The sequence below is a fragment of the Toxotes jaculatrix genome, chromosome 3, assembly GCF_017976425.1.
Source record: "Toxotes jaculatrix isolate fToxJac2 chromosome 3, fToxJac2.pri, whole genome shotgun sequence".
In the NCBI taxonomy this organism is placed as follows: domain Eukaryota; kingdom Metazoa; phylum Chordata; class Actinopteri; family Toxotidae; genus Toxotes; species Toxotes jaculatrix.
The window spans coordinates 11,585,233-11,612,645 of NC_054396.1; the positions used below are offsets into that span (position 1 = coordinate 11,585,233).

General features: G+C 41.2%; 2 protein-coding genes across 5 annotated transcripts in view; both read left to right on the forward strand.

The window, feature by feature from the left end:
* Window positions 1-5,872, forward strand: part of LOC121179087 (calmodulin-binding transcription activator 1-like) — a 47,416-nt gene extending 41,544 nt beyond the window's left edge. The window contains exons 11-22 of the mRNA XM_041033698.1: window positions 119-267; window positions 876-1,060; window positions 1,144-1,222; window positions 1,325-1,592; window positions 1,819-2,351; window positions 3,472-3,620; window positions 3,729-3,975; window positions 4,212-4,280; window positions 4,766-4,911; window positions 5,013-5,084; window positions 5,261-5,291; window positions 5,840-5,872. Of these exons, the coding sequence (XP_040889632.1) occupies window positions 119-267; window positions 876-1,060; window positions 1,144-1,222; window positions 1,325-1,592; window positions 1,819-2,351; window positions 3,472-3,620; window positions 3,729-3,975; window positions 4,212-4,280; window positions 4,766-4,911; window positions 5,013-5,084; window positions 5,261-5,291; window positions 5,840-5,872 (1,961 nt within the window). The remainder of the gene's footprint in view (window positions 1-118; window positions 268-875; window positions 1,061-1,143; window positions 1,223-1,324; window positions 1,593-1,818; window positions 2,352-3,471; window positions 3,621-3,728; window positions 3,976-4,211; window positions 4,281-4,765; window positions 4,912-5,012; window positions 5,085-5,260; window positions 5,292-5,839) is intronic.
* Window positions 5,873-11,681: 5,809 nt separating this feature from the next.
* Window positions 11,682-24,461, forward strand: hipk1b (homeodomain interacting protein kinase 1b). 4 transcript variants are annotated; one of them, XM_041033699.1, is made up of 18 exons: window positions 11,682-12,007; window positions 13,919-14,652; window positions 15,217-15,408; window positions 15,588-15,769; window positions 15,905-16,028; window positions 16,304-16,423; window positions 16,514-16,600; window positions 16,737-16,921; window positions 17,024-17,174; window positions 17,384-17,570; window positions 17,995-18,113; window positions 19,617-19,751; window positions 20,787-20,950; window positions 21,043-21,114; window positions 21,448-21,618; window positions 21,845-22,059; window positions 22,139-22,248; window positions 22,672-24,461. In XM_041033699.1, exons 2-18 carry the CDS (start codon window positions 13,921-13,923, stop codon window positions 23,143-23,145), a joined length of 3,420 nt encoding a protein of 1,139 aa, XP_040889633.1. In that variant the 5' UTR covers window positions 11,682-12,007; window positions 13,919-13,920; the 3' UTR covers window positions 23,146-24,461. The 4 variants fall into 4 exon arrangements, with proteins under 4 accessions (XP_040889633.1, XP_040889634.1, XP_040889635.1 ...); XM_041033700.1 differs by having other exon boundaries at window positions 20,790-20,950; XM_041033701.1 differs by lacking the exon at window positions 19,617-19,751.
* The last annotated feature ends 2,952 nt before the right edge of the window (window positions 24,462-27,413 follow it).

Sequence of the window (27,413 nt, forward strand, 5' to 3'; positions counted from 1 at the left end):
CTTCCCTCTCTAAGCTTCTCTAAGTAGGATTTACTAAAACATAATATTGATTTGCTTAAATACAACAAACAACTGGCCAACGCTTACAGCTCTGTGTGTCCCACCTTCATTTCTGTAGATACCCAGTTCAGGATGTCCATCTTGGAACGTCTGGAGCAGATGGAACAGAGGATGGCTGAGATAACCAATCAGAACCCCAGCTCAGAAACCATGGCAACCAAGGGTGGAGGAGTGGAGGGAGGAGGAGCCACTGATCAGCAGTCTCAAGTAAGGCGGGGAGAAGTGATTTAGTTAGGGTGAAATTTTCCTTTTTATCTACACAATGTGAAACAGCACCAAGTGAGAAGTGAAGGCAAACAGCACAAAACAAAAGAGAAACTGTTTTTGGTTGTGAAAATCAAGTCTGTAAAACTGTGTTTCAGTTATTGAGATAAAATTTGAAGACTTAATGATAATACTCAAATCATTTAAACACCTACAGTTGTTAATTTTTTGTAAAGAAATCATCTTAAATACATTACAGCAGTTTGTTCAGTAACAGCAAAACCTGTATAACATAAACCAATCAAATACAAAAGCACCACCCACTTCAGATTCAGACAGATGTTGAATCCACATTTTACGACACAGTCTCTCCAAAAAAACTGACAAAATAAACTGTAAACCTCACAGAGCTAGCATTTGTTCCAGGCCTATTGTAGTAGATTACATAATAATCTCAGCAGTTTCTGTAACGCTGTCGACTGTAAAAACAAAACTTTGTGACATCTGGAAATACATTTTGAAAAACCGACAAAATGCAGTAAAAATTTTTAGAGGTCACCAGAGATTTACATGTTTAACTCACTATTCTGTCTTCCTCTCCAACCCTCCAGATTTCTCCTGATCAGGGTTCGTTCGAGGGCCGCGTAGTGGTGGTATGTGAGAAGATGATGTCTCAGCCATGCTGGGCTTCTTCTAATCAGCTCGTACACAGTAAGAACTCCAGAGGAATGACCTTACTGCATCTGGCTGCAGCTCAGGGCTATGCAGGACTCATTCAGACACTCATTCGCTGGCGGTGAGTAACACACAAACATGACACACCATTGTGGATGCACAGACTGTGCCAATTAATTTCACTTATGTTGTCTTGCTCTGCAGCACAAAGCATGCTGACAGTATTGACCTCGAGCTGGAGGTGGATCCTCTCAATGTAGACCACTTCTCCTGCACTCCACTGGTGAGTTATCGATATTCTAAGTGTTGGTAAATTGTGTTTTAAGTGTATGTGTCTATCTTTTCACACCAGTGTGTGACTTGTGTTTTCTTTTTGTCTCTCCAGATGTGGGCTTGTGCTTTGGGTCATACGGAGGCAGCACTGGTGCTTTACCAGTGGGACCCCAGAGCTCTGGCTATTCCTGATTCGTTGGGACGCTTGCCACTCAACATCGCTCGATCCAGGGGCCACACTCGATTGGCTGAGCTCTTAGAGCAGCTGCAACAGACTCCTCAAACTCAGGGCCATCCTGGTGACACTTGGATGGACAGGTTTAGAGGAGAGTCACAGACCAGCGGAATAAGCAACAGCCCCACTCCAAACACTAATTCAGGTGGGAAAGCTGGCTGTGTTGTGGTTTATCACCAACAGGGAAGGATTTGTCTTATATTAAAGGGCCAGTTCTCCAGCAGAAAACAGGAAATTCTTCCCATGGCTTGTTTTATCTTGGTATAAGCAGAGAATATGACCCTTTAATAAGTTTGCCTGTCCAATGTGATTGGAATTGAAGTTGTCATTATCAGACTTGCTCTTATTTTGCGCCATCTTTGTTTCCCCAGAGCTGAGGAGAGCCAGGACAGAGAGCCAGCCGGACAACCAGAGCCAGAGCTGGACCCAGACAGGACACAGAGCCCCACAGGGAACCCAGGGAGAACAGGGAGGGCCACCCCCAGCCAAGAGACTCAAACCCAGTCCAGACACCCAGCAACAGCTAGCTAACACCACTCCCAGCACCAATACCCTCAACTCACTCCTCAACACCTCCCCAAGTCCTATCCCTCAGTGTTCTCTCCTCTCCAACACCTTACAAACTCAACCCTCCAACCTCAGCTGTCAGAGCACACCTCCTGCCAGCTCCAGCCCTAACCGGCCTCAGCTCCCCAGCCCCCCATTCTCCCACCTGCAGGCCAGGATAGGGGGTTCTGGAGGGGGCACCAGGTGGAGTCTGAGACAGACTCTGGGGCAATGTAGCTTAGCCAGGAGGATTCTAGGAAAAGAGCGACTGGCCATTCACCTGCGCCAAAGAGTGCTGTCTGACAGGGGAGAGGAGACAGAGCTGCTGACCTATCAGGATAACACTGAGGACTTGCAGGTAGGGGGAGCAGATTGTTAGGGACAGTACAGACATTGTTCCTTAGCTAAAACTGAACTCTTTGTACTGTATGTGATGGACAATGTGTGCAGCTTTCTTGCATGTGTATGTTTGTGATACAATACATGAAAAAATACATTAAAAAATGTATGAAAACAATTCTTATTCAGTGTGAATAAGGGATTATTCCTATGAAAAGCTCATTATGTAAAAAAAAAAAAAAAAAAAAAACACACAAACCCTTGGAAAGGACTCAAGAGTGGTAAGATTAAATTTTGACAACATTCTGGGGCATATACAGATAATCGGTGAAGACTGGAATTTTTCATGTTATATACCATCTCAGACTTTGTCTACATTGAATTTTTCAGCATAAGAAGGACACCTGGTGCTGTTAGAAAGAGTGCTATCTTCACCAGATAGCTTCACTCAGTCCCTCACAAGCAGAAATACCCTAATATGAATTATCATGTGTAGGCTACTTAAAAGAAAGGGGAAAAGGACACAAATACAAAATTCTTACTGACGAGAACATGGTACTAACTGGTTAAACCTCTCATTAAAAGAAGAGGTTTACTCTTTGTAAGTGTACATAACTGAACGACAAATGCAGATACAGATTAAAAGGTTTTTCATTAGGATATTACAGTTTGTAGTGCATGTCTAGCTAGACACAGCTAGAAAGCTGTTTCAAAAAAAGGAAAGAGTTACAGTAATAAAGCTCAGATGCCAGTATGGCAGTATTTTTCACTATCAAAGATATTTAGCCACCAGTGGAAGACATGTGGCCGTATATATAACGCAATGGAATCTGATAAAAGTTAAGTGTAAGGTCATAAAACTGTTAAAAGCAAAGAGGGCACATGTGGAGAGGAATTCATGTGAGCATTCAGGATAAATCACAGAATAGAAAGAAACATCAGAATCAAGTGATTATGATAATGCTCAGACAGGAAATTGAGAGAAACATTTTTCACTTGCCCACCCATAACTGCTTAGAGTTGTGTGTCATCAGCATAGGCATGAAAAAAAGACAAAATAAAAGTTAATTTTTCATTTTTGATTTTAAGGTCTTCAGGTGTTAGTAATATGTAGATAACGTCTGCCCTGTGTGTTGCAGATGGACGTTACAATGCTAGCTGATCACATCATGGAGGCTTCAACCGGTAGGCTTAAACAAGAGGCTATGGAGACTGAAACAGACTGTGGGAAGGTGGGGATCAGCAGTGATGTCAGGTTACTGTCTGGTTACCTCGGTGAGGTGGAGAGGTGAGCAAAAGTATTTAAAAATTCACAACATTTACTTCACCTAACTCATCAAATACTTTAAATCTTTTTTTAACCATAAAACTTTGGCTTTGCTCTGTTTTTCTCCAGGTTTCTGAACTCCAAACCCCAGACTCCTAGCCCCAAACCAAACTCTCTCTCAGGGCCCGAGGATCAGCAGAGTCCTCAGGCTAAGCAAGCCCCATCCTCCCCCTTTGACTGGAGCTCCTTCCTCTGTGCAGCTATGAAAGAGGAGAGGTTGAAAACGGACTCCTCCTGTCTCACCATGACTGAAGCAGAGCAGGGAGAGCTGTATGAGACCATCAGGCATGCCCTGCACTCCCTCAGAAAACACAAGGTATACATGTCCTACACTCCTTTCGAAAAATGCTAACTTTGCCCAGCAGATTGTAAAATAATCTGATGCCTTTTGCCACTGTGTTTTTTAAATACCTGATTTTGCTATTTGTTCAAATTGTCTTCCTCTCCCTTTCTTTCTTTCATATTTTGCAGTCTTGTTAAGAAGCTTAAGATGATCACGAACCATTTAACATATATGATGCTTATACAAACTCCTAATGTCACTTCCCTCAGGGTCCCATTCAGGAACAACGCAAAGAGATTGCAGCAGTGATTCAGCGCTGCTATAAGAGATACAAGCAGGTAAAGCTTGAAGTTCAGCAAGTGAGAGTTGGGAATTATTCCTAGTTGTGCATTCTCCCAATCCACTAGCTCCTATCATACGGTATCAGAATGACTGAATCATATTTGCAGACATAATTGTATTATCAATTGTAGTCTGTTAACAAATGTTTTCAGTCAAAGGGACACATTTGCAACCACTTGGTGTTCAGTCACTTCAAAATGTGCTTTCACAAGTTTCACAAGCTGTTTTGGCAAATGAGCACTTGGGAAGTTGAGTTCTTGCTAAATATTTTTGACTACTGTGCTTTGTAAGGACACAGCTATCAGGTTTAGTTTAAGGCTGCAGATGCAGGATAACGTACTGTATATTAACTGGAGCAAACCTAAAATATTTATACATTTAAATTTAATCTTTATCATTAATTTGGAAATAAAGCTGTGTTATAAATGCGCATGTCCTGCACTGACAAAAGGCTTTATAACACTACTGTGTTCTCTCTCAGTATGCACTTTATAAGAGGATGACCCTGGCAGCCATCCTGATCCAGAGTCGTTTCCGAAGTTTCCATGAGCAGAGAAAGTTCCAGCAGAGTCGTAGAGCAGCGGTCCTCATCCAGCAATACTACCGCTCCTACAGACACTCCCTTGGGTACTTTACATGCCCAAACTCTCATAGATACACACACACACACACACACAGAGTTTAATTGTGTTAAAAAAAAAATCTAATACGCATGTCTTCGCCCACAGCAGCCTCCTAACTAAAAAACAGAACCAGGCTGCTCGCAAGATCCTGAGGTTCCTGCTCCGATGCCGCCACAGGTGAGGCATAAAACTCTCCACACACTGTCAAACACCACTGCAAACACACATCCAACACATTACTCTCTGCACACACTCTCATACACATTATCCACACACACATAACAGCCCACTGCCACACGTGCGCTCACTACATTGGTGCTAATAGTTGGTGTTGTTTTACTGTTCCTGTGAAGCCCCTTGATGGACCATAGGCCTCTGAAACGGGTGAGTCTTCTCTCCCTCTCTTCTCTCTCTCCCTCTCTCCTGGTGGCTGATGCCTGTTTGCATGTCAGCGGAGGGAGGGGGAGAGGAGGTCCTGGATTAGCATCCTTCCCTCTCTCTCTCTCTCTCTCTCTCTCTCTCTATCTCTCTCTCTCTCTCTCTCTCTCTCTTCTTCCCTCCCTGTCTCTCTTTTCGTCTCTCTCCAAGGACTGCTGAATGATGTCGGTACATGTGCATGACTGACAGATAGATAGAGGAGATTCTTGCATATGGTCTTCCTGGGGGCATGTTCTGACTGATATCACTAAGGGACGTTAAGTGTCTTGCTTGGCCTGCCAGTCTCTTCTTTTGTGCCTTGATGGGCGGGGGAGGATAACAGGATGGAGTGTGTGTGTGTGTGCTGGGTGGGAATTGCGGGCTGTTAGTTGAATAACTCTTCCTGCTGCTTTGAGTATGTCTTTTGGATACAAAAGTGGGGAAAAAACACAAGACGTACAGTTACACACACAGAAACACACACACACACTAATGTGTTTTTGGTTTCTCCTCAGGGCCAGAGAGCAGAGAAAGGCCAGGGGTCCTGAGAGCCCACCACCAGGCCCCACACACAGCCCCCTCAGCCTGTGAGCAATCTATACAACCTCCCTGCCCTCCATCTTCTCCTTTTTCTTTCTCCTCTTTTCCATCCTTCCAGAACTCTCTCTCTTTCAATCCTCTAACGCCACCCCCACCCCCTCTTTCCTTCTCTCCCTCCTTCACTCTCACCCTCTGTTCCCTCTTCTCTCAAGAGGGGAAAAAAACTCTTCCCAGACAGACTGAGGACAGGATAGGTGTCCATCATGGCAGCTCAGACAGACAGACTGCTGGGTAGAGCCCAGGGACCTGGCTCTGCCCACAGCACTGATCCTCCTCCACAGTTTCACTGGGAGGCCATCACATTAACCTCATGGCATTCTTTGCACTCTTCGCGGGTTTCTTTGCAAGGAAAAGGCAACGAGTCAAACAAGAGAATACGGGGAAGCGTCTAATGACGAAATCCTGCCGTTCGTGGCAGCAACTGGATGTGCTGAAAGGCACCGGCGATGAACAGCTTGGTCAAGATAAAGGCTACTTTGACATGCATAAAATATACAAAACCTGTTGTGTTTTGTATCCAAACAGTGATCCATGAAAGAATAAGAAAACATAAACCAAAAAACTCACTTCTATGTTGCATTTGCATGCAAGGTTTTTCCGCTTTTTTCCTCCTCTCCATCAACCTGAATATATATTCAGGATGATGGAGAGGATTCAATATTTGCTATCGTGGCAAATCATTCTGCTGATTCAGTATATCACAATACCACACCAACCACTCTGACTCACAGGCTTACAAACCTATTAATCAGTCACCCGATCCAAAGGGAGGAACTGCACTTGAATGTAAGAGGGGCATTGTTAGATAAGGGGTTGGGGTCTGAATAACGATGTCTTAATTTGTTACATGGACTTTGTATGGAGTCGTTCTCAGAGGCAGCACTTTGCTCGCCTGACGTGGTGTGTCCGTGTTTGTTCAATTCAATGCATGTGTTTGAGCTACAAGCTCCTGCATGCTTGCCAAACTGCTTTAGTGTTGTTTCTTTTGTATTTCTATGTGTAGTTGTGTCTCACTTACGTCCTCATCAACTTATCCCTGCCCTGTGTAATGTGAAATGTGTAAGGACAAATGACTTATTTTGGGTGCTTTTTTTTTTACTTTATTTATTTAAGGGTATAATTAATAATTTAATTGGCTAAAGAGTGGTTTAGCTTGAGACTGGTTTTCCCCCCTTGTGTGGTAAAATATGACATGTTCCAATGGTTAAATGTCTCTGTTAGTTTGTTCTTTGCGTGAACCTCTAAATCCTAACTGTGGTTTTGAGGAGAGAGTCACATACCATTGCCTTGACTTCTTCTTGACCCTGAGAGGTCTCTATGCTTGCTCTGTACAGGACATGGGTCCTATACCTGCCCCTATACAGGGCATTGGTCCCCATATTAGCCCATACGGGCGATCAAATCCATATTTTGGACTATTGCATATTCCTGTATATAAACTGACGAGGTAAGGGGATATGAGGACCCTGAAACTTTTTCATAAGAGGACTGTATTTAAGATTATAAATTATTTTACTCCCATAATGAGAACTTTAGACAGAGACCTGGGTACACAGGATGGCTGTATTGCTTGTAAATAATGTAGATATTACAAACGGAGAAATGTGCATGAGATTTAAGACAAAGAAACAGCAAAAAGAACATGTTAGTGGCTATGGACTGTGAGAGGATTTTAGCTGCTTCACTTTAAGAGTATCCAGTATAAGTGTTACTGAAAAGAACATTTTGTTAAAGCATGCAACTGAAAAATCTAATGTTAGAATTATAAGTGGGAAAACAAAGTTAGCTGAAACAATGATCTTTCAGACAAAACATTTACACTTTGTGCTTTTGTTTCTTGGCTAGCAAAAATTAAACCCTTTTTGCCAGTAGTGCCAATTATTATGAATGCTATTTTGCCTAACAATATGTTATGTTGGGGAAACCAACACCCAAAAGATATCAGTAAGATCCATAGAGGCAACACACACACACACACACACACACACACACACACGCACACACACACAATAAATATTAGAAGAGATCTAGTACTAGCTCAACTGTAGACCTCCTACAAGTTCTGAAGTTTGTCTGAGGCAGACTTACGTATAGATGATGATGATGATGATGATGATGGTGATGATGATGATGATGATGATGATGGTAATGATGGTGATGATGGTGATGATGGTGATGATGCAAGTATGAAAATGACACTAATGGTGATGAAGATGATGATCATTTTAATGTCAATGCAATGACTGATGACCCAAAAAGGGAAGAGGGCGTTACATTCTTTACAATGTGGTTGTGCTTCAGCAACATACTAGCTTTTATTAAGACCATTAATCACACCTACAGCGGATCCAGCCTGGCCTCCAGTCAAAGCTTTCCATCTTCAAACAGAATGTCTCCTTCCCACTTTTTACATATCATTTGATTGATTTTTTTCTTTTCTCCTCATTGTCACTGCCATTACTCTACGACATGTACTTCTGGACTTCTGGAAAGCTCTGTTTAGAAAGTGCCTGCTCAATAACAGAAAAGTGCAAGCTAATATCAGGAAATATCTATTGCATGTCCTCCAAAAAGTTGGTTGCCAGTTATCTGTTTATTTTCCTAAATTGTGTGTTAAAAATATGAACTTGACAGTGTTAAACTTGATCCGAGTCTAAGTTAGAAGCTCTAATTTGTCAGTGGTATGAATGAATGCTCATGGCCTGATTGATGTGACGTGTTGCTTTATGAGACAAACAGGGAATTACAGTATCACTTTATGCCCCACTTGTGTGTGCATTTTTACAGTATTAGACAAACAAAACCATAGAATTCAGCCTCTGTGTATGAAAGGCACTGTCACAAGTCTATTTAACGTCCCGGTGTCGCTGTTGGCAGGAAGATGCGTTTTCTTGCATGGACTCACTTTGTCTGTCTTTCCTCAAAAATGTTCTTGAAGCATTCAAGTGAAAGCATAAACCCAGCAGTTTTCCAGAACAAAATAACTGTCATACACACTTTCTTTCTTTCTTTGTCTTTCTCTTTCACTCACTCTCTCGCAAGCAAGCACGCACACACATACACACACACACACACATAAAAACACATACAGTCAAACACAAATGTACACATTCAGACACACAAAAAAATGCCACACTCTTTCTCTCTGTGCTTATGTCTTTGGGAACAATTAAATCTCTCCCTTAGATTTTACTCAGGGTTGAAGAACAGGGAGATGGTATGTGGAGTGTAATGATTGCTGACACAGAGTTGTAACACTGGTAACTGTGTACATTTGTGTATGGATATGTATGTGAACAGACCTGTGTATGTTAGGGATTCTCCAGTTGTTTAGTTACTATTTAGTATCCACAAATTTTCAAATCACGCTCTTGATTGACAAACTCCTTCTGAAATACCAGTCCCATTTTGAAGCAGTGAATGTGATATATTCGCTTCATCTTAACTGTTTCTTGCATCACTTTTTCTACCAGAAAAATAAAAAAATCTCCAAATCCCTTATTTTATAGGATTTTGCTTGGATATAAACTAAATTTAAAGCAAGTAATAAGTAATATTTCTATTTATGCACTTGCTCTTGTCTTAAACGCACAAGATTCTTAATACAAATAATTCTTAAAAAAGTGCAAAAATAGGTAATTGTCACATATCACCTGAATTTTCTTAATTTAAAAAAGAAGTTGTAAGAGATAGTCAGTTGAAAGATTTACAATTGGAAGATCTCTATTATGTGTGTTTTGCATGTTTTCTGAATCCTGAATCATCACACTGAGAGACAGCCATGGTTAGGACAGTGCTGTCAGGAGCATTCATGCTACAGTATCACTTGAACTTCCTCTTAAACTGCCCCTCCTCTCACATCAGTGCAACTGAACAACACAGCTTTGAACTCCTTTATATATCATGTACACACACACACACACACACACACATACACATACACACACCAACTCCAAATGCTTGCGCCTATCAGCACACACAGAATACAAACACACACATACACACAGAATTAAACACACAGATTGCAGAAAATCCATTAATATGTTCATGTTTTTGGAGAGGATGGTGACTGTAAAAAGAGTATGTAGTGTAAAAAAATGTAGAAAAAAAATTAAGAAATATTGCCATAGTAGACAGCTGGTAAACATGCGCAGAGATGGCCTCTGTTCTCATAAGTCCGCCTAGAAATGAATGGTATAACCTTTCAGGCCTTGTTTTGAGAGGGCGTGGCCAAACACCACATTGCATGCTAGAATGGTAGATCCTTATAGATAATCTATGGCTAGACCTCTCCTTGCCTTCCTCTTCTTTCACCCCGTCTCCCCCTCCCCCCCTCTCTCTCATTTCCTGCTGTATTCCCACCTTGCCTGCTGTTGTGTTCTCCATGCCTATCTCAGTCTTTCATTCCTCTTTTTTTTGTAGCCTAGTTTTTACTTTTTTGTTTTACAAATGTGCATGCACAGGCATCACTAAATTGTTGATGTTTTTAAAAGAATATTTTGTTGCTGAGGCCATGCAAAGTGTTTTGAATATTGCCCTTATATGTGGAAAATGTCTTCTGAATGCTTTACATAATTTCTGCTGTAAAATGAAATCAGAATAAAAAGAAAATTTGCACTTTAACTTATTTTTGCCTGATATTCTTTCCTATTCTGATTCATTCAAACAAAGGTGTTATATGTCTTGTTCTATTTGTCATAGGCTCTAAGCATTATGGTGTTCTGCACACTCTTCAGGCCGCAGGGCAAAATCTGTAACATGCTATGCCCCAAGAGCTGTTAGAATTTAGGAGCCCATAGATCCACTTTAAGAACATTGCAGTTCCCAGTAAAGATATTTTTATAAATCTACTTTTAAAATGTATTACGTGTGTGTTGTGTGATGGGTTGGTCACGCTCATTTCTGGAATAAAATGCCCACTTTTGAAAGCAATTGGTATGTTACTAAAGGTTCAGGGTGGGGATGTGGAAATTATGGTGAATCTGGATGAGGTGCTCTGAAGGGAAATCTTAGTGAAAACTTTGCATGATAATTAGTTTGTGCTTGAATTTATTCTAACAAAATATTTTTGCAACCAAATTAGCTTAGACTAGTTTGTGGACGATTGGGAGGCATGAGTAAATTAACAAGATGACAACTAATTATGTGCTCAGGCTAAAGATAAAACATTTCTGTCTATGCAAACGTTATGACTTTGCACTTCTACCATTTGAACACATTTCATGTGCCTGTTAGTTTAACGGTAAAATGATATGTCCATAGAAATAAGTTGTGAGGTATTAAAGTAATATAAAAGTCTGGTTTGTCCAGAACTGGGCCAACTGGGTTCTTTAAACCTACTTTATAAATGGTTACCGTGTTGCCATGGTGTTTAAGGTATGCATTAAAACAGTGGAATAAAACACTGGGTTTAGAGTCAGCCCTGTTAGACGTGTGGAACATGTACCAGCTCTGCCGGAAAATTACTGGTACATTCTGGTCACGTCACGTCAATTTCTTTTTACCGTAAAAATGTTGTTTACCTTTTTTCCTTGAGGTCTAATACGATGCCAAATTCGTTGAACCAGTCTTTCGACAGTGGAGACATATTATAAGACTTGTGGAGTGTATTTCATGTAAACAAAATTCTCATTTTCCTTAACCTTGTTAAAAATATCGTTCATTTCAGTGTGCATCGCCTGCCAAATCCACGGTAATTACGGTAGTAAGCGGAAATGACGTAAACTCGCAGCTGATATAAGGACGTGGTTTGTTCCGGTGAAAAGTGGATTTCGCTGCTTCAAGACGGACGGTTTTAGGCTGCTGTTAATTATGTTTTAATCATCAAATGTACGTGTTTTTAGAACTAGGTGGTTTTGTTTTAAAGGACAATGGTGTCTTTGTGTTTTCCCTTTGAAAACTGGGCTCTGTAACGCCTTCTCCTGCTGCTAAGCTCTCCATCGACTGAAGAAACAATGCAGGCCTAGCTAGCAGCAAACGGTAACTAGCGGAAGCTAATCGGATAACGCTGGTCCAGCAGACTGCAGTGGGATTTAAAACCTTGGACGAAGCCGTTTTTCGACGCTGTAATAACATCCATTCCGGTATGATACAGTTGTTTCTGTATTTTATTATACTTTTCACGCTGCCTATGTCGTTCAGCCTTCTTTTGGGAGGATTAGCCGCTACTCTTTTAACGGCATATTTTCGGAAAGTTGAAGCGTTAGCTTGTTAGCATTAGCGAGTTAAGTAACGTTACCTTGTTGGTTTGGTACTAGTCGGTCGGTCTGTGTCAGTGCGATACAGATGTCCGTGGCAAGAAAAGTGACACTCAGACGTGGGATTAATTTTAATTTCATTATATTTGTTAACAATTGTGATTACAGCTTAAATTCACCGTGGTCCACCACAGTCGTCTAACAGCCACCCTGTCAGCATACACACCTCACTGGCAGCGTCTAAACTTACATTCACGGTATTTTTATTGTGTGTGGAACGTGTAGCTCAAGAGGTTTTGTTTTAATCACACCCGTCGCATACTGGCATACCTCTACATGTAAGGTCCCAGCTTGACATTGCAGAGAGACACTGTCTGAGCCGTTCTGGCACATTTTTTTTTTGCTTTAGAAATGTTTTCTTGCGTTAGAAGCAGAATATCAGTACTCTGAATCATTAAAAACATCAGCCTCTCTCTGAACACATAACTTCCTCACATTACTGTTTCCACCCCACCCAAGCAGAGAAGGAAGAGGGGGCAACCAAAATACAAAGAGCCTTTCTTAGTGAGAAGAAGAAAAAAGAAACTATTCTGAGAGATTGTACAAATGATTAACTCACATCAAAATCGATTTCATCAGTGTGCTTCCGATCCATCCTTTTTTCTGATGCATTATAATTTTCGTTTTTCTGTGACACAAATTAATCAACTAATTCAGAACATAATATGCAGGTTACTTAGTAATGAAGCCTGTTAGTTGCACCTCCTGGAGTATGTTCACAGGGTATATACCAGCTTGCCCTCATCGCCCCCACATTTCCAGCAAGTTACATAATCTCCCCAACTCATTATATATTGCTTATGTTTTTGTTCATATTACAGTTATTGATTTTTTTAAAAACCAGTTGCCAGTTTATTAATTACACACACCTAAAACTACAGCCAATAAATTGTACCTGAATGAGGCTTATACATTTTTGGTTTATGTTTTAAGTTTTCAGTGATCAATTAAATTGCTGATTATTTTCTTGATATATCCTTTTGTCTATAAAATGTAAAAGCGAATCTTCACATTTTCGCAGTAGTTGCTGGTTAATATTTAGTAAATCGACTAACTGATAGATCAGCTAATTGCTCAGCTCTTGTTTTTGTCAAAACTGTTTTAAAGAGGTGTTGCACTTTATGGTAATTTCAGAATCTGTAGTTTGTTGTCCAGTTGAAGTGGGTTACATTTTGTGTTCACACAATACCAAAATATATGACTTTGTAGCGATGCCTGCCTAAATATCACAGGACCAATACTGAAACAGAGACACCTCAAACACCTAAAACATCAGGAAAGGTAATTGAATAATAGATGACAGAACATGAAAATTTAAAATCTAATTTGAATAAATAGAAAACTAGGAGATGTGTTCAGTAAAGTGCAGACCTCCGCCAAGGAGGTGCATTGAGAACAGCATCTAATTAGACTCAGCACCTTGGCAGAGGTTTGCACCCTGAGCACATTTTCTAGCAATAGAAATGATTACTGACAAAAATGTACATGCCATGGGTGATTATATTTGATCCTTTATAACTGTCACTGTTGAGCAGGGTGTTGCAATACCTTTCTATTATAGTGTGTAACACTAGTTACATTATACTTAAGATTGTGATAATTAGTCTGCACTCACTGATGTTAATGAGATGCACTATATATCATGGATTACTTATCATTCTAAGCATGAAAAGTTTTTCATTTTTAGTTCAGGTTCTTTTTGGTGCATCTGTCTAATTCTCATGAATCTCTTTTCAGCTATGAGCTCTCAGCTGCAGGTCTTCTCTCCTCCCTCGATCTCCTCCAGTGCCTTTTGCCGCGTTAAGAAGCTGAAGGTGGAAAGCAATGTCTGGGATGTGTCCACCACTGAAGCTTACAGCTCCATAGCAGGCCAGTCAGCATATACCTTCACGCCTGCAATGGCTGTGCCACCCTTCCCACCGTCCCTGGTCTTCCCCCCTGCAGCTCCTGGCTCCAGGGGTCAAGTGGTGGTGCGGGCAGCAGATAGCACCGGCAGTCTTCCCCGTGGTTCCAGTCGGCGCGTCTCTGAGCAGGCGGCGTCCTCCTCTTATGCTCATGCTGAGACGTCCTCTGAAACAAGGGGGCACAGGCACGGGCAGAAAAGAAAGATCGAGGAGGCTAACGAAGGCAGCGGGAGTGGATGTGGCAGTGTCCAAATATTAGAGGAGCTCTCAGCTCCTGCAGCAACATACTCCACCCGTACAGGTGGTGGCGGAGGAGGAGGCACAGGCCAGTCTATACCCCACTCAGCTCCAACCACTAAGAGCAGTAGCTCCAATGGTGAAGGAGATTATCAGCTAGTGCAGCATGAGATCCTCTGCTCAGTGTCCTGTAGCTATGAAGTGCTGGAGTTCCTGGGAAGAGGCACGTTTGGGCAAGTAGCCAAGTGCTGGAAGAGGGGCACCAATGAGATTGTGGCCATCAAGATCCTAAAAAACCATCCATCATATGCTCGACAGGGCCAAATTGAGGTCAGCAGACATCATTTTCTTGATAAAATATTTGTGTGCCTTACTTTGATATCAAACCAACAGTGGTTACTGCCTTTACAAAATTGGCAGAGAGCTTCTTGTCTCTCCGCATTTTGACTCCAGGGGTCAAGTACTTTCATAATATGAAATAGTTGCACGTAAGTTATTGATGTAGAATATGCTGTTAAGTTGTTTTTTTTCTCACAACATCTAAAGCCAGTTTATCAAAACTGCATTAACCTAGGCCATAGGCTCATTTGTGTTGAAAATGGGTACACTGATGTTTTCATGGGTTCCACCATACTTGCAGATGCCTCACAGATGAGGTGGTGTTGCTTTGGGCCATTAAATTGAAATGCACATGATGTGAAGTTCCTCCCATTCAGCAACTGTGGTACTAATGACACTTGGCAGTTTTATGAAACCTGCAGCTGTTGTAACAGACCCACACTTACAATAGCACAATTATGCGCGTTATTATTTTTGCATTCTAATGGTGTTAGATGTTTGTGGACCAGCATTAATTGGCAAGTCACATGGAGTGGTTCCTTTGTCCTTTTATAGGTGGGCATCCTGAACCGGCTGAGTGCAGAGAACGCAGATGAGTACAACTTTGTGCGTTCATATGAATGCTTCCAACACAAGGGTCACACATGCCTGGTGTTTGAGATGCTGGAGCAGAACCTGTATGATTTTCTCAAGCACAGCAAGTTCAGCCCGCTCCCCTTACGGCACATCAGACCCATCCTACAGCAGGTTGGCAAAGTGTTTTGACAGACATTCATATTTTTTTTTAACTTTGACCTTAATGTCTGTTATTATGTAATTACCACAGTTCTGTTTTTCACTGTTAATGTAAACTTTACATCTGAGACGTCCCCATTTACATTTTAAGTCTTACACCTGAATTAATATTTGTGTGTTTGTATTTTTAGGTGGCGACAGCTTTAATGAAGCTGAAGAGCCTCGGTCTGATTCACGCTGACCTGAAGCCTGAGAACATCATGCTGGTCGACCCTCTCAGACAGCCCTACAGGGTGAAGGTCATTGACTTTGGCTCAGCAAGTCACGTGTCCAAGGCTGTTTGTTCAACGTACTTACAGTCTCGCTACTACAGGTCGGTGGCAAGAGATCCAGTTGTGCTTTTCTGACCTAAATACGTCTTCCTTTGTAATATTAGGAGCATGTGTGCTTTTGTAACTCAGCTGTATTTCTTTGGTACTAGTCCTTTCGTTTTCTTTTTGCTGTCTAGGGCTCCAGAGATCATTTTGGGTTTGCCGTTCTGTGAGGCCATTGACATGTGGTCTTTAGGCTGTGTGATAGCTGAGCTGTTTCTGGGTTGGCCTCTCTACCCCGGAGCCTCAGAGTACGACCAGGTCAGTACAAATGAAAGTGCTTCTCGTGCATCGCCTCTGGTTAAGGATAAAGCTCAAATAGGAAAGGCTAACCCACAAGACAAAATCAAGGCTGCAAGTTCTCAGTTGGTCACAGAAGTGCTGTGTGTGCTTTGTAGGAACTCACATTGCTTTAAGTCAAGAGATACCAAAGTGCTGCAGAAGAATGAGCATGACCACAAACTGTAAGGGTATTGCAGTTAATCTGTTTATTTTAGTCATCTTCATGGCGCTTACTGTTTTGTGTCTTTTTACAGATACGTTACATTTCCCAGACTCAGGGCCTACCAGCAGAGTACCTACTGAGTGCCGGCACTAAGACCAGCCGCTTCTTCAATCGAGGCCCCGACTCTAGCTACCCACTCTGGAGGCTAAAGGTGAATAAAACCACATATGATATCGTTCAGAGTATCTGGTTAATACCCTTTTGCCTTGAAAGATAAACAGACATAATATTCTCTTTCCAGACCCCTGCCGAGCATGAAATGGAGATGGGCATCAAGTCCAAGGAGGCCAGGAAATATATCTTTAACTGTCTGGATGACATGATGCAGGTAAATGGCAGTTTTTCATATTGTATTTCAACATAGCGCACTTTTGCACTTCAGACACCAGTTTTTACTCAGTTCACATTACTGATACCTGATAATGTTTATTTGACCCGTCTGTGGTGTATTTTGTGAATTCTAGGTCAACCTGTCGTCTCATTTGGAGGGGACGGACATGTTGGCTGAGAAAGCTGATAGACGAGAGTTTATAGACCTCCTGAAGCGGATGCTCCGTCTGGATGCTGACAAAAGGATCACACCTACAAAAACTCTGGGTCACCCCTTTGTCACGATGAGCCACCTCATGGATTATCCCCACAGCTCCCAGTAAGTGTCTGTGTCTGTGTGTGTACTAAGATGCACATGTTAGTTTAGGTGAAAGTGAATTGACATGTCATCGCTCAGACACTGTCACTCAACCCTCTCCAGTGTGAAGTCATGCTTCCAGAACATGGAGATCTGCAAGCGCCGGAGCTCCTATGACAGTGGCAAATCCTTGTACTCTGCCAATGCCGTCCCCAGCGCTGCAGCGGGCAACCTCACCGTCACCTTCAGTAGCCAACTCAACCAGCATAACCAGGTACGACCCGTATCTTCACCATAATGGTCTACTGTGTGTGTACAGAGTATGTCCTCCAAGCGGACTAGAAACTAGTATAACAAGAACAACTACATGTACGTGGTGTCCACAGCTTTCTGCAGCTGTCTGTGTACACATCTGCAAGGGAGTGTAATTGAAGCCTAACTCCTCTAGTATTAATCAGTGGTGTTTTTAATTTCCTCTCACAGGTGCCTTCTGCGGGGGGAGCGGTGCCTTTGCTGAACTACCAGCCAGCTCTCTACCAGCAGGCGACCATCAACATTCCCGGGCTGGCTCAGCAGAGTGTCCCGATTCCAACGCGTCCTGCTGGGCTGTGTAGCCAGACAGAACCCTTCCAGCAGACTCTCATCGTCTGCCCACCCTCCACTATTCAAGGTAAAGGATACAGTTGCATTCAGACTTAAAACAGACAGAACAACACAAGGGGCTTCAAGTGTGTTCATGTTATCAAAGTCATATCAACATGCCAAGCAACCCCCACAGTGGTTTATTTTGATTTGATTTGTGTCAGGCTCCCTCTGTCAGCCCTGTGAGAATTGTATCATTGCTTTATCTACATTTTAACTGCTAAATCACTTGAACTGTCAGAACCTGTATAAGTTGTTTATGTGCCATAGTATCCAACTTTCTTTTGTAATAACCCTGCTCTCATATCCTGGCTTCTATAATCAGGAATACTTAAAAATGCCTATCATTATGGGATACCTGTTATGCATGTAAACATACTCTGTGACTTGTTCATCGTCAGTGTTCTGTGATCACTGATCAACATTGTTTTTGTGGGATTTTCCATTTCCAGGGCTACAGCCTTCCAGTAAGAGTTCCAGTTTCCCTGTGAGGATGGAGAACTCTGTACCTATAGTACCTCAGAACCAGTCTGCTCAGTCCCTGCAGATCCAGCCAAGTATGCTCACACAGGTAAGAGTTCATTCGTGTGTGTTGTCAAATGCCAGAAGGGACTAGTTCTTTTAAAAATGTCATAAAATATATTCTTTATGTAACATTTACCAGTTTGTGTGAATATACCATCAAACGAGACACAATTCTTTGTATTTTTTCCTCTCTGATTTTCATTTTGAGTCACCTCTGGCATTACAGGAGAGGTGTGGACACCTTGGTGGCAAAATTAGTGTCACGTATAAGACCTCTGTCACCCTTCGCAGGATTTACCTGAGAGTGCTGCAGCTTTTGTTTCCAGTAGAGCTGTGAGCTGAGAGTTACAGGAACCCTGTGTAGTGCACAGTTGGTAAATTGGTGGAGTGATTACTGCCTACAGCCCTGTCTGGCTCATGTTCCCACATGAAGTTGATGCAAGAAATTGCAAGAAAACCTATGTCTGACAACACGTTTTCAGACAGACACAGTTACGTGATTCAAAGCCGAATAGGCAGTCATTGCTGAAAGACTCAGTCCTTGTCTGCTGACCTTCTTCTCAACCAGGAGCGTTTACGGTTCAACCTTTGGCTCGATGTAGTGTAACGGGCGTTTCTGTCAGAGGTGGGAATGATACCAATGTTTAATTGTCAAGTAACCAACTCCCTAAAAGACAGAGTGAATAAAGAGCAAGAGAGTAAGGAAAAAATGTGAGAGAAACACACCTATGAGAAATAGGGAGTGTGTATGTGGACAAATGGAGACAGACTGTAACTGAAACTTAACTGTTGTTGCGTAACTTTTTTACAGATTTCCTTGACACAGTGCACATATTTTTGTCACCCATCAGTCAGTAACCTAAACTCAAGGTTGCTATAAAGATCTGGCAACATCCATGATTAAAATCACGTCATTGGCACCAAGCTGGGAGCAGCGATGCCCAGTTTTGCTCATTCATGGATACACTGAGTGCATCCAGAAAGTCTCCCCGCTGGGGTTCTCCTTTCATGCCCTCCCTCTGTTCTTGCTGCCAACAGAGCTGGCCAAAGTTTGGAGAAGAAGCAGCATAGATTATGTTGTTCAGTAAAAGGTTTGCTTTCAGTGCAGATGTTGGTTATTTCAATGCATTTACACAACTGAGTTTTGGAAAAAAAAACAAAAACGAAAATGTGGCTTGAGTGAGTGTTTTTGTTTGTGTTTCTGCTGATTGCATCCTGCCTTGGATTTGCTTCCAAAACTGATTGGACTACCTCTCTGGGCTAAGCCTCTCTGATTCCCAGTCTCCTATCTCGGATGGAGTCCAGATGTGTGGTGCGGGAGACTCATCTGGCACAAAATGCTAGTTAATTGCTGTTTGCTAAAATTAGGAATAATTGCCGCACCCCGCAGAGGTCAGGTGTCCAGATGGCCAGTGGTACGAGCGTGCATCTCTTGTGCAGCTGGTTTTATCTGCTCCGTCCCTTCGTCTGAATCAGATACAGCCTTGAAGGACGTTACTTTTCATCCTACCCTAACACTGCCCTCCCCTATCCTCCCTCCCTCCTCCAGGGTTCCTGCACACCCCTGATGGTGGCCACCCTGCACCCACCCTCAGCAGGCATAGCCCCCCAGTATTCTCTGCCCCTCGGGCTGGGCACCGGGGTGGGTCGGCCCACCCTCCTGGAGCACACAGCCACAGTGCTGGTAAAGCAACGATGACATCCCTGAAGAAAGACATGCACATGCACACTCCCTCTACCACTAACAATGCCATCTCTCTCCTGCCCCACTTTCCCTTTTCTTTTCATTTGTTTGCCAATTTTTCCTCTCCCTCTGTGCCACATGTTGTATGGGGATAGTCTTTATTTTGTGTATCGCATTTCTACATTCTCACTCGTCACATGTGGACTCGTCATGGTTGTCAGAATCATGATTGGTCGGTGTTTATTAATAGAATTTTTTTTGTCTTTTTTTGATCACCATTATCCTTCTTGGTGTTCATGTTTTTAAATCCCCCCTTGTGACACTGGATCAGACATTGACAAAATTTACAATCTCTCCACTCCAGACGACGCCCTCTCCCCACGCCATTCATACGCGCTCTCATTCCCCCCCCCACAGTCTCTCCCCATAGGTGTGCTGAGGGCATGGAGCGCATGTGTTGCTGAGTTGGTCTGCGCTTTGCTTGCAGCTTCTCTTGTCCTGTCCATCCTTGATTTCAGCAGAGGAGGTTGCAGCTACCAAGCTCACTAAAATCCATACTGAACAGCCAGACTCTCTGACACACGTCTTTTGTTGCAGCCCCAGAACATGTGGCATGCCTTTCCCCAAGACAGCTTATCAACAGACTGTTTGGCGTCAGTGAACTAAACTAATCTCTCTCTCTTCAGTGTTTCTTCTTTAACAGGCACCATGGTTCTATGTATACTTCTGACTGTATACAGTGTTTCATCGTCCATGCTTTGCATGATATCATCTTGTGAATTTGTTGCAGGGCTATGCTATAATAAAGGAATGGCTTGGGAAAGGTTTGCTCGCTTATCTAGCCTTGTGCTTTTTGCCTGTAGAAGAGATTGCCCATTGTTTTGCCTCTTTGTCTTCAGTCTTTGGATTTATTTCTCAGCATGGCTCAGTTTGTCTGGCCCATTCCAGCAATCAAATAATTTGTGTCAATTCATAAATAGCTGACTGCTGATATTACATGTGCTGAGGTGTGCCTGTCTCTGTTATTTTTCTCAGCAGGCCTGGCCCACTGGCACGCAACAAATCCTCATACCATCATCATGGCAGCAGGTCCCGGGCGTGGCCATCCACAGCTCTGCCCACCAGTCGAATGTCGCCGAGTCTCCCCTGGAAACACTTCACACTTCAGATGCTGCCACACAGCAGGGACACAGCTGGAGGTCAGTCAACCAATGACTGTTGTTGTCCAGACCCACACAAACACACCACAATTTACCACAATATCCGTCACTAACTTGTTTGATCTTAACAGGAGCACAACCCAAGCCAGGACTCAGCAGGAGAGGAAGAAGGTGAAAGCCAGACGTGGAGAGAACAGAAACAGGTTGGTACAGTCCTTCAGTTTTTATTTCTGATTTATAAAGATAAACAAAATGAGCATCTATAGAATGGAAGGTGAACTATTAAAACAAATCAGTGTTTTGTACAGAAAGGTTTTTTTTTTGTGATAGATTGTGGTTTTTATTTTTTATCTGTAAGCTCCTAATTGTTTTTCTTGTAACATTTTGAGTTTTGCTTCAGTAAATGTCCAGTAGATTTTAACAGTATTTTCCATGTGGTGCAGACTTCCTTTGTTTTCTGGTTTTTATCTGTCGTCGTGACCAAAATCACACTATGTCGGCAGAAAAATCCAATTTTTCTTTGTTTCTCTGTCTAGGGGTCTATCCACTGCATCGTTACTCAGCAGTACTGGTGTGACTCCACCCAGTTCCAGTGCCACATTGTCCCAGCCAATCATCATCTCTGACACACCCAGCCCGGCGGTCAGCATCATCACTATTCACAGTGACACCGACACAGAAGATGAGCGCAAGTTCCATCCCGCCAGGTGAGAGGAAGACACTCCTCTGAGTAACGAAACATACATTTTGTCTGAGGATCTCTAACAGAGATCAGGGACTGTTGAGGCTCCCATTGGCTCCTCATGTCTTCCATCCATCCAACGGGACTAGTCTGTTATTTCTATGAAAAACGATCCTGTATCCTGGCACTATCCCACGCTAATTTCTTTTATATACTGATCTGATTTTCTGTTTCTCTGTTGGTGTTGACAGTGTCGGTCTGAGCCAGCGCACCAATGTTATCAGCTGTGTGACTGTGCACGACTCGGACTCCTCTACAGCCAGCCCCCTGACTCCTCTGCCCCGCACTCTTAACCCAGCTAGCACCATGTCATCACGCCAGGTCAAGTCTCTGGCAGTGGTGGCACCTTCAGTCAAAACCCAGGGCTCTGAGAGAGGAGCAGCTTCACGTGGACACGTAGAGACTGGTGAGAGTCACCCATGTGCCTTTATTTTTCGTGTGCTAGCAATAATTAATCTGTAATACCTACAACTTTCAATCCCCAGTGAACTACATGAAGCCTAAGAGATCCAACCGACAGCCATGCAGTTCAGGGGAGAGCATGGAGCGTCATGGACTGGTACCAAGCCAGTCACACCCCTTAAACCTCAGCCAGGTGAGGCTGCTAATGTGTTTGTTGTTTCTCATAATCAGACGTGGCTGTTAATCGCTGTTATTCCTTTAAACCGTTTTGACAGAGTTGCATCTATTTATCAGACACAACAAATGGACAAAATAATGTAACCACCTATTTGGATGTAAACTCTTCAGTATTTTCATCACAGTGACAAACACTGCCACTTAGATTAATCACATTGTGAAAATATCAGTTTCATTGGACTCTCAAAACTATGAACTAAAACAGTCTGAGAAGGAAACTTAATTTAAACTTTTTTTTAAATGTTGAGCCACTCACAACTCATAAAAATTTGCAAGGAGGAGATCACATGTAGCAGTGATGTGAAGGAGTAAAAATGCTTCTCTGTGATTTTTTTTATTTTTTATTGTTGCTTGAATACTAAGTGTTATTTCTCGTTAGGTTCAGCCGGTGGTTTCTTCATCTCAGGAGCGTTCGGGGGCGTCCCACAGTGACTCATCTTTGCGTCGCCAGCAGACGTTCCCTCCGGCCGTCTCAGCCTCTCACTACAACTTCCCCGAGGTCTCTGCCCTGACGTCGGCCTCAGCCCCCGGCTCCAGTCTGTACACCTACCCAGCCTCCACCACGCTCTCCTCAGCTTCTCAGGCCATGGAGCAGCTGCTGGGCCGCGGCCACAGCAGCCACAGACACTCCCCCTCCTCCGCCTATGCAGCAACGTACACCTCATCCTCCTCCTCCCGGAGAGACTCGGCCAGTCGCAGGGATTCTGTCAGTAGTCTGTTGCACGGCCTCCCCGCAGCCTACCAGCATCAGTTCGCCACTGGTTCTCCTTACGTTAGCGTGACGCCCCGGGCCGAGGCTTACAGTGCCTACCAGCTGAGCCCCAGGCGCCTCACACAGTACCCCTACCTATAGGGAATCACACAAACACACACACACACACACACACATTGAACAAAGAAAAGAAAACCTACTTCCCCACATACTATAACAAAGGGACATTCAAACTGTATGTCTAGTAGAATAACTGTTGGTCACTTATTTGTTTGCTGCTTTTGTCCACAAGGCAGAATTTCACCTCCAACTGTGGACTATTTTAGTGTTTTTTGAAATGTTCTTTGGTATTATTTGATATTGTATCAGTTTATTTTCCCTTAAAAATATTGTTTATATCCCGTAATTTATCCCCATTTTATCCTGATGTACAATTATGGCATTGTGGTAAATGTGTATTTTACACCTGTTTATCTTGAGGTTTTGTGTGAAGAGAGATTATTCTCCTGTCACAAGCTGCGACGACACTTTAGGCGAGCTTTTAGACGCCTGACTCACCAGGCTCGTGAAGCTGACAAAGTTACAAGTCACGAGCCAACATTTCACACTAATCCAGCAAGGCCCTATGTTTTTAGCTAATATAATCATGACTGTACCTTACCTGTGTCTTTGTTTACTCACAAATATGACTCTTACTATGTTTAAATTATGTTTTGTCAGTGTGAGGTGGGAAGAGAGAAGTCCATGAAGATGTGGCGTAAGAGACAGGTGTGGTGAAAACTGTGATGGATACATGTTAATTTAAGTGCACATGTGATAGTCTGTTAATGTAGTGACAGTGTTTAGGCAGGATTAATCATGTCCTTATGCAATAGAAACTTTTTTTTTTTTTTTTTTTAAACTGTATCAACTGAGTGCTGAATGTATTTATGAAGTACAGAGGAGAGGGATCACTATCCTGGGGAATGACATGAAAAACTTTTGTTAAATTGTTTAAGATGAAAAGGAAAAAAAATGAAATTAACCTTCTTTCTTTACTTTCTCTCCTTGAAATATGAAAAAAACGTACAGAGAAAAAAAAAGATCTGCATTATCTGTGAATCCTTAATGGATTAATGGCCAGTTTTTAATTTGGAAATGCTCAATAGGAAGTTGTAACAAACTACCCACACTGCTGTACAATGACTGATGGATATTTGAGTATGCAGACTGCTGGCTGATGAGCTTCCTTGCCTGAGAAGTAACTTCAGTTGTTACCACCATTCAGTCAAAAGTGGAGTTTATTTCCCCCCAGAAAATAATATTTTATGACATTCAGATAACTGAGTTGTTGTCTGAATCCAGATTTTCCTGCCACCATCTTCAGTGAAAGGATGAGAACCTTTGGATGGTTTCTGTGGGTAATGAAAGCTTTTTCTTTTTCTTTCTTTCTTTCTTCTTCTTTTTTCTTTTTTTTTCTTTTTTTTTTTTTTTTAAAGTAAATCCTATCCTGTTGTGTTTGCATCAGTTTTGTGTTGTAATGTCTGAATATTTAACTGTATTTCATCTTAGTATAGTTAAGAGACTCTTTGGTAGAACTAATTCAGGGAAAAAGGTCAGCTCAAATAATCCACTGTCACTGTTTTCAATAAAATTCACAAATTCACAGACATGACTTTTTTTTTTTTAATGAACAAATTTACAGTGAAGTCATGTCTCCACTCTGCTAGCACTGTTTGTACAGTATCTTACAAGAACAGATCAAAATCGGCCAAAAAAAGTCAAAATTTTCTTTTGGGTAAAAATGGTCATAGTATAGTAAGGCGTCAAAATCGGCCAAAAAAAGTCAAAAAAATTTTTGACCTCAAAATGTCATAAAAAACGTCATAGTATAGTATGGCGCTTTTTTTCGGCCAAAAAAAGTCAAAAAATTTTTTGACCTCAAAATGTCATAAAAAACGTCATAGTATAGTAAGGCGTTTTTTTCGGCCAAAAAAAGTCCAAATTTTTTTTGACCTCAAAATGTCATAAAAAACGTCATAGTATAGTAAGGCGTTTTTTTCGGCCAAAAAAAGTCAAAAAATTTTTTGACCTCAAAATGTCATAAAAAACGTCATAGTATAGTAAGGCGTTTTTTTCGGCCAAAAAAAGTCCAAATTTTTTTTGACCTCAAAATGTCATAAAAAACGTCATAGTATAGTAAGGCGTCAAAATCGGCCAAAAAAAGTCAAAAAAATTTTTTGACTTCAAAATGTCATAAAAAACGTCATAGTATAGTAAGGCTTTTTTTTCAGCCAAAAAAAGTCAAAATTTTTTTTGACCTCAAAATGTCATAAAAAACGTCATAGTATAGTAAGGTGTCAAAATCGGCCAAAAAAAGTCAAAAATTTTTTTGACCTCAAAATGTCATAAAAAACGTCATAGTATAGTATGGCGTTTTTTTCGGCCAAAAAAAGTCCAAATTTTTTTTGACCTCAAAATGTCATAAAAAACGTCATAGTATAGTATGGCGTTTTTTTCGGCCAAAAAAAGTCCAAATTTTTTTTGACCTCAAAATGTCATAAAAAACGTCATAGTATAGTAAGGCGTCAAAATCGGCCAAAAAAAGTCACAATTTTTTTTGACCTCAAAATGTCATAAAAAACGTCATAGTATAGTAAGGCGTCAAAATCGGCCAAAAAAAGTCCAATTTTTTTTTGACCTCAAAATGTCATAAAAAACGTCATAGTATAGTAAGGCGTCAAAATCGGCCAAAAAAAGTCCAAATTTTTTTTGACCTCAAAATGTCATAAAAAACGTCATAGTATAGTAAGGCGTTTTTTTCGGCCAAAAAAAGTCCAAATTTTTTTTGACCTCAAAATGTCATAAAAAACGTCATAGTATAGTAAGGCGTTTTTTTCGGCCAAAAAAAGTCCAAATTTTTTTTGACCTCAAAATGTCATAAAAAACGTCATAGTATAGTAAGGCGTCAAAATCGGCCAAAAAAAGTCCAAATTTTTTTTGACCTCAAAATGTCATAAAAAACGTCATAGTATATAGTAAGGCGTCAAAATCGGCCAAAAAAAGTCACAATTTTTTTTGACCTCAAAATGTCATAAAAAACGTCATAGTATAGTAAGGCGTCAAAATCGGCCAAAAAAAGTCCAAATTTTTTTTGACCTCAAAATGTCATAAAAAACGTCATAGTATAGTAAGGCGTCAAAATCGGCCAAAAAAAGTCAAAATTTTTTTTGACCTCAAAATGTCATAAAAAACGTCATAGTATAGTAAGGCGTTTTTTTCGGCCAAAAAAAGTCCAAATTTTTTTTGACCTCAAAATGTCATAAAAAACGTCATAGTATAGTAAGGCGTTTTTTTCGGCCAAAAAAAGTCAAAAAATTTTTTGACCTCAAAATGTCATAAAAAACGTCATAGTATAGTATGGCGTTTTTTTCGGCCAAAAAAAGTCCAAATTTTTTTTGACCTCAAAATGTCATAAAAAACGTCATAGTATAGTAAGGCGTCAAAATCGGCCAAAAAAAGTCCAAATTTTTTTTGACCTCAAAATGTCATAAAAAACGTCATAGTATAGTAAGGCGTTTTTTTCGGCCAAAAAAAGTCAAAAATTTTTTTGACCTCAAAATGTCATAAAAAACGTCATAGTATAGTAAGGCGTCAAAATCGGCCAAAAAAAGTCCAAATTTTTTTTGACCTCAAAATGTCATAAAAAACGTCATAGTATAGTAAGGCGTTTTTTTCGGCCAAAAAAAGTCCAAATTTTTTTTGACCTCAAAATGTCATAAAAAACGTCATAGTATAGTATGGCGTTTTTTTCGGCCAAAAAAAGTCAAAAATTTTTTTGACCTCAAAATGTCATAAAAAACGTCATAGTATAGTAAGGCGTCAAAATCGGCCAAAAAAAGTCAAAAAATTTTTTGACCTCAAAATGTCATAAAAAACGTCATAGTATAGTATGGCGTTTTTTTCGGCCAAAAAAAGTCAAAAATTTTTTTGACCTCAAAATGTCATAAAAAACGTCATAGTATAGTAAGGCGTTTTTTTCGGCCAAAAAAAGTCCAAATTTTTTTTGACCTCAAAATGTCATAAAAAACGTCATAGTATAGTATGGCGTTTTTTTCGGCCAAAAAAAGTCAAAAAATTTTTTGACCTCAAAATGTCATAAAAAACGTCATAGTATAGTAAGGCGTCAAAATCGGCCAAAAAAAGTCCAAATTTTTTTGGACCTCAAAATGTCATAAAAAACGTCATAGTATAGTAAGGCGTCAAAATCGGCCAAAAAAAGTCAAAAATTTTTTTGACCTCAAAATGTCATAAAAAACGTCATAGTATAGTAAGGCGTTTTTTTCGGCCAAAAAAAGTCAAATTTTTTTTTGACCTCAAAATGTCATAAAAAACGTCATAGTATAGTATGGCGTTTTTTTCGGCCAAAA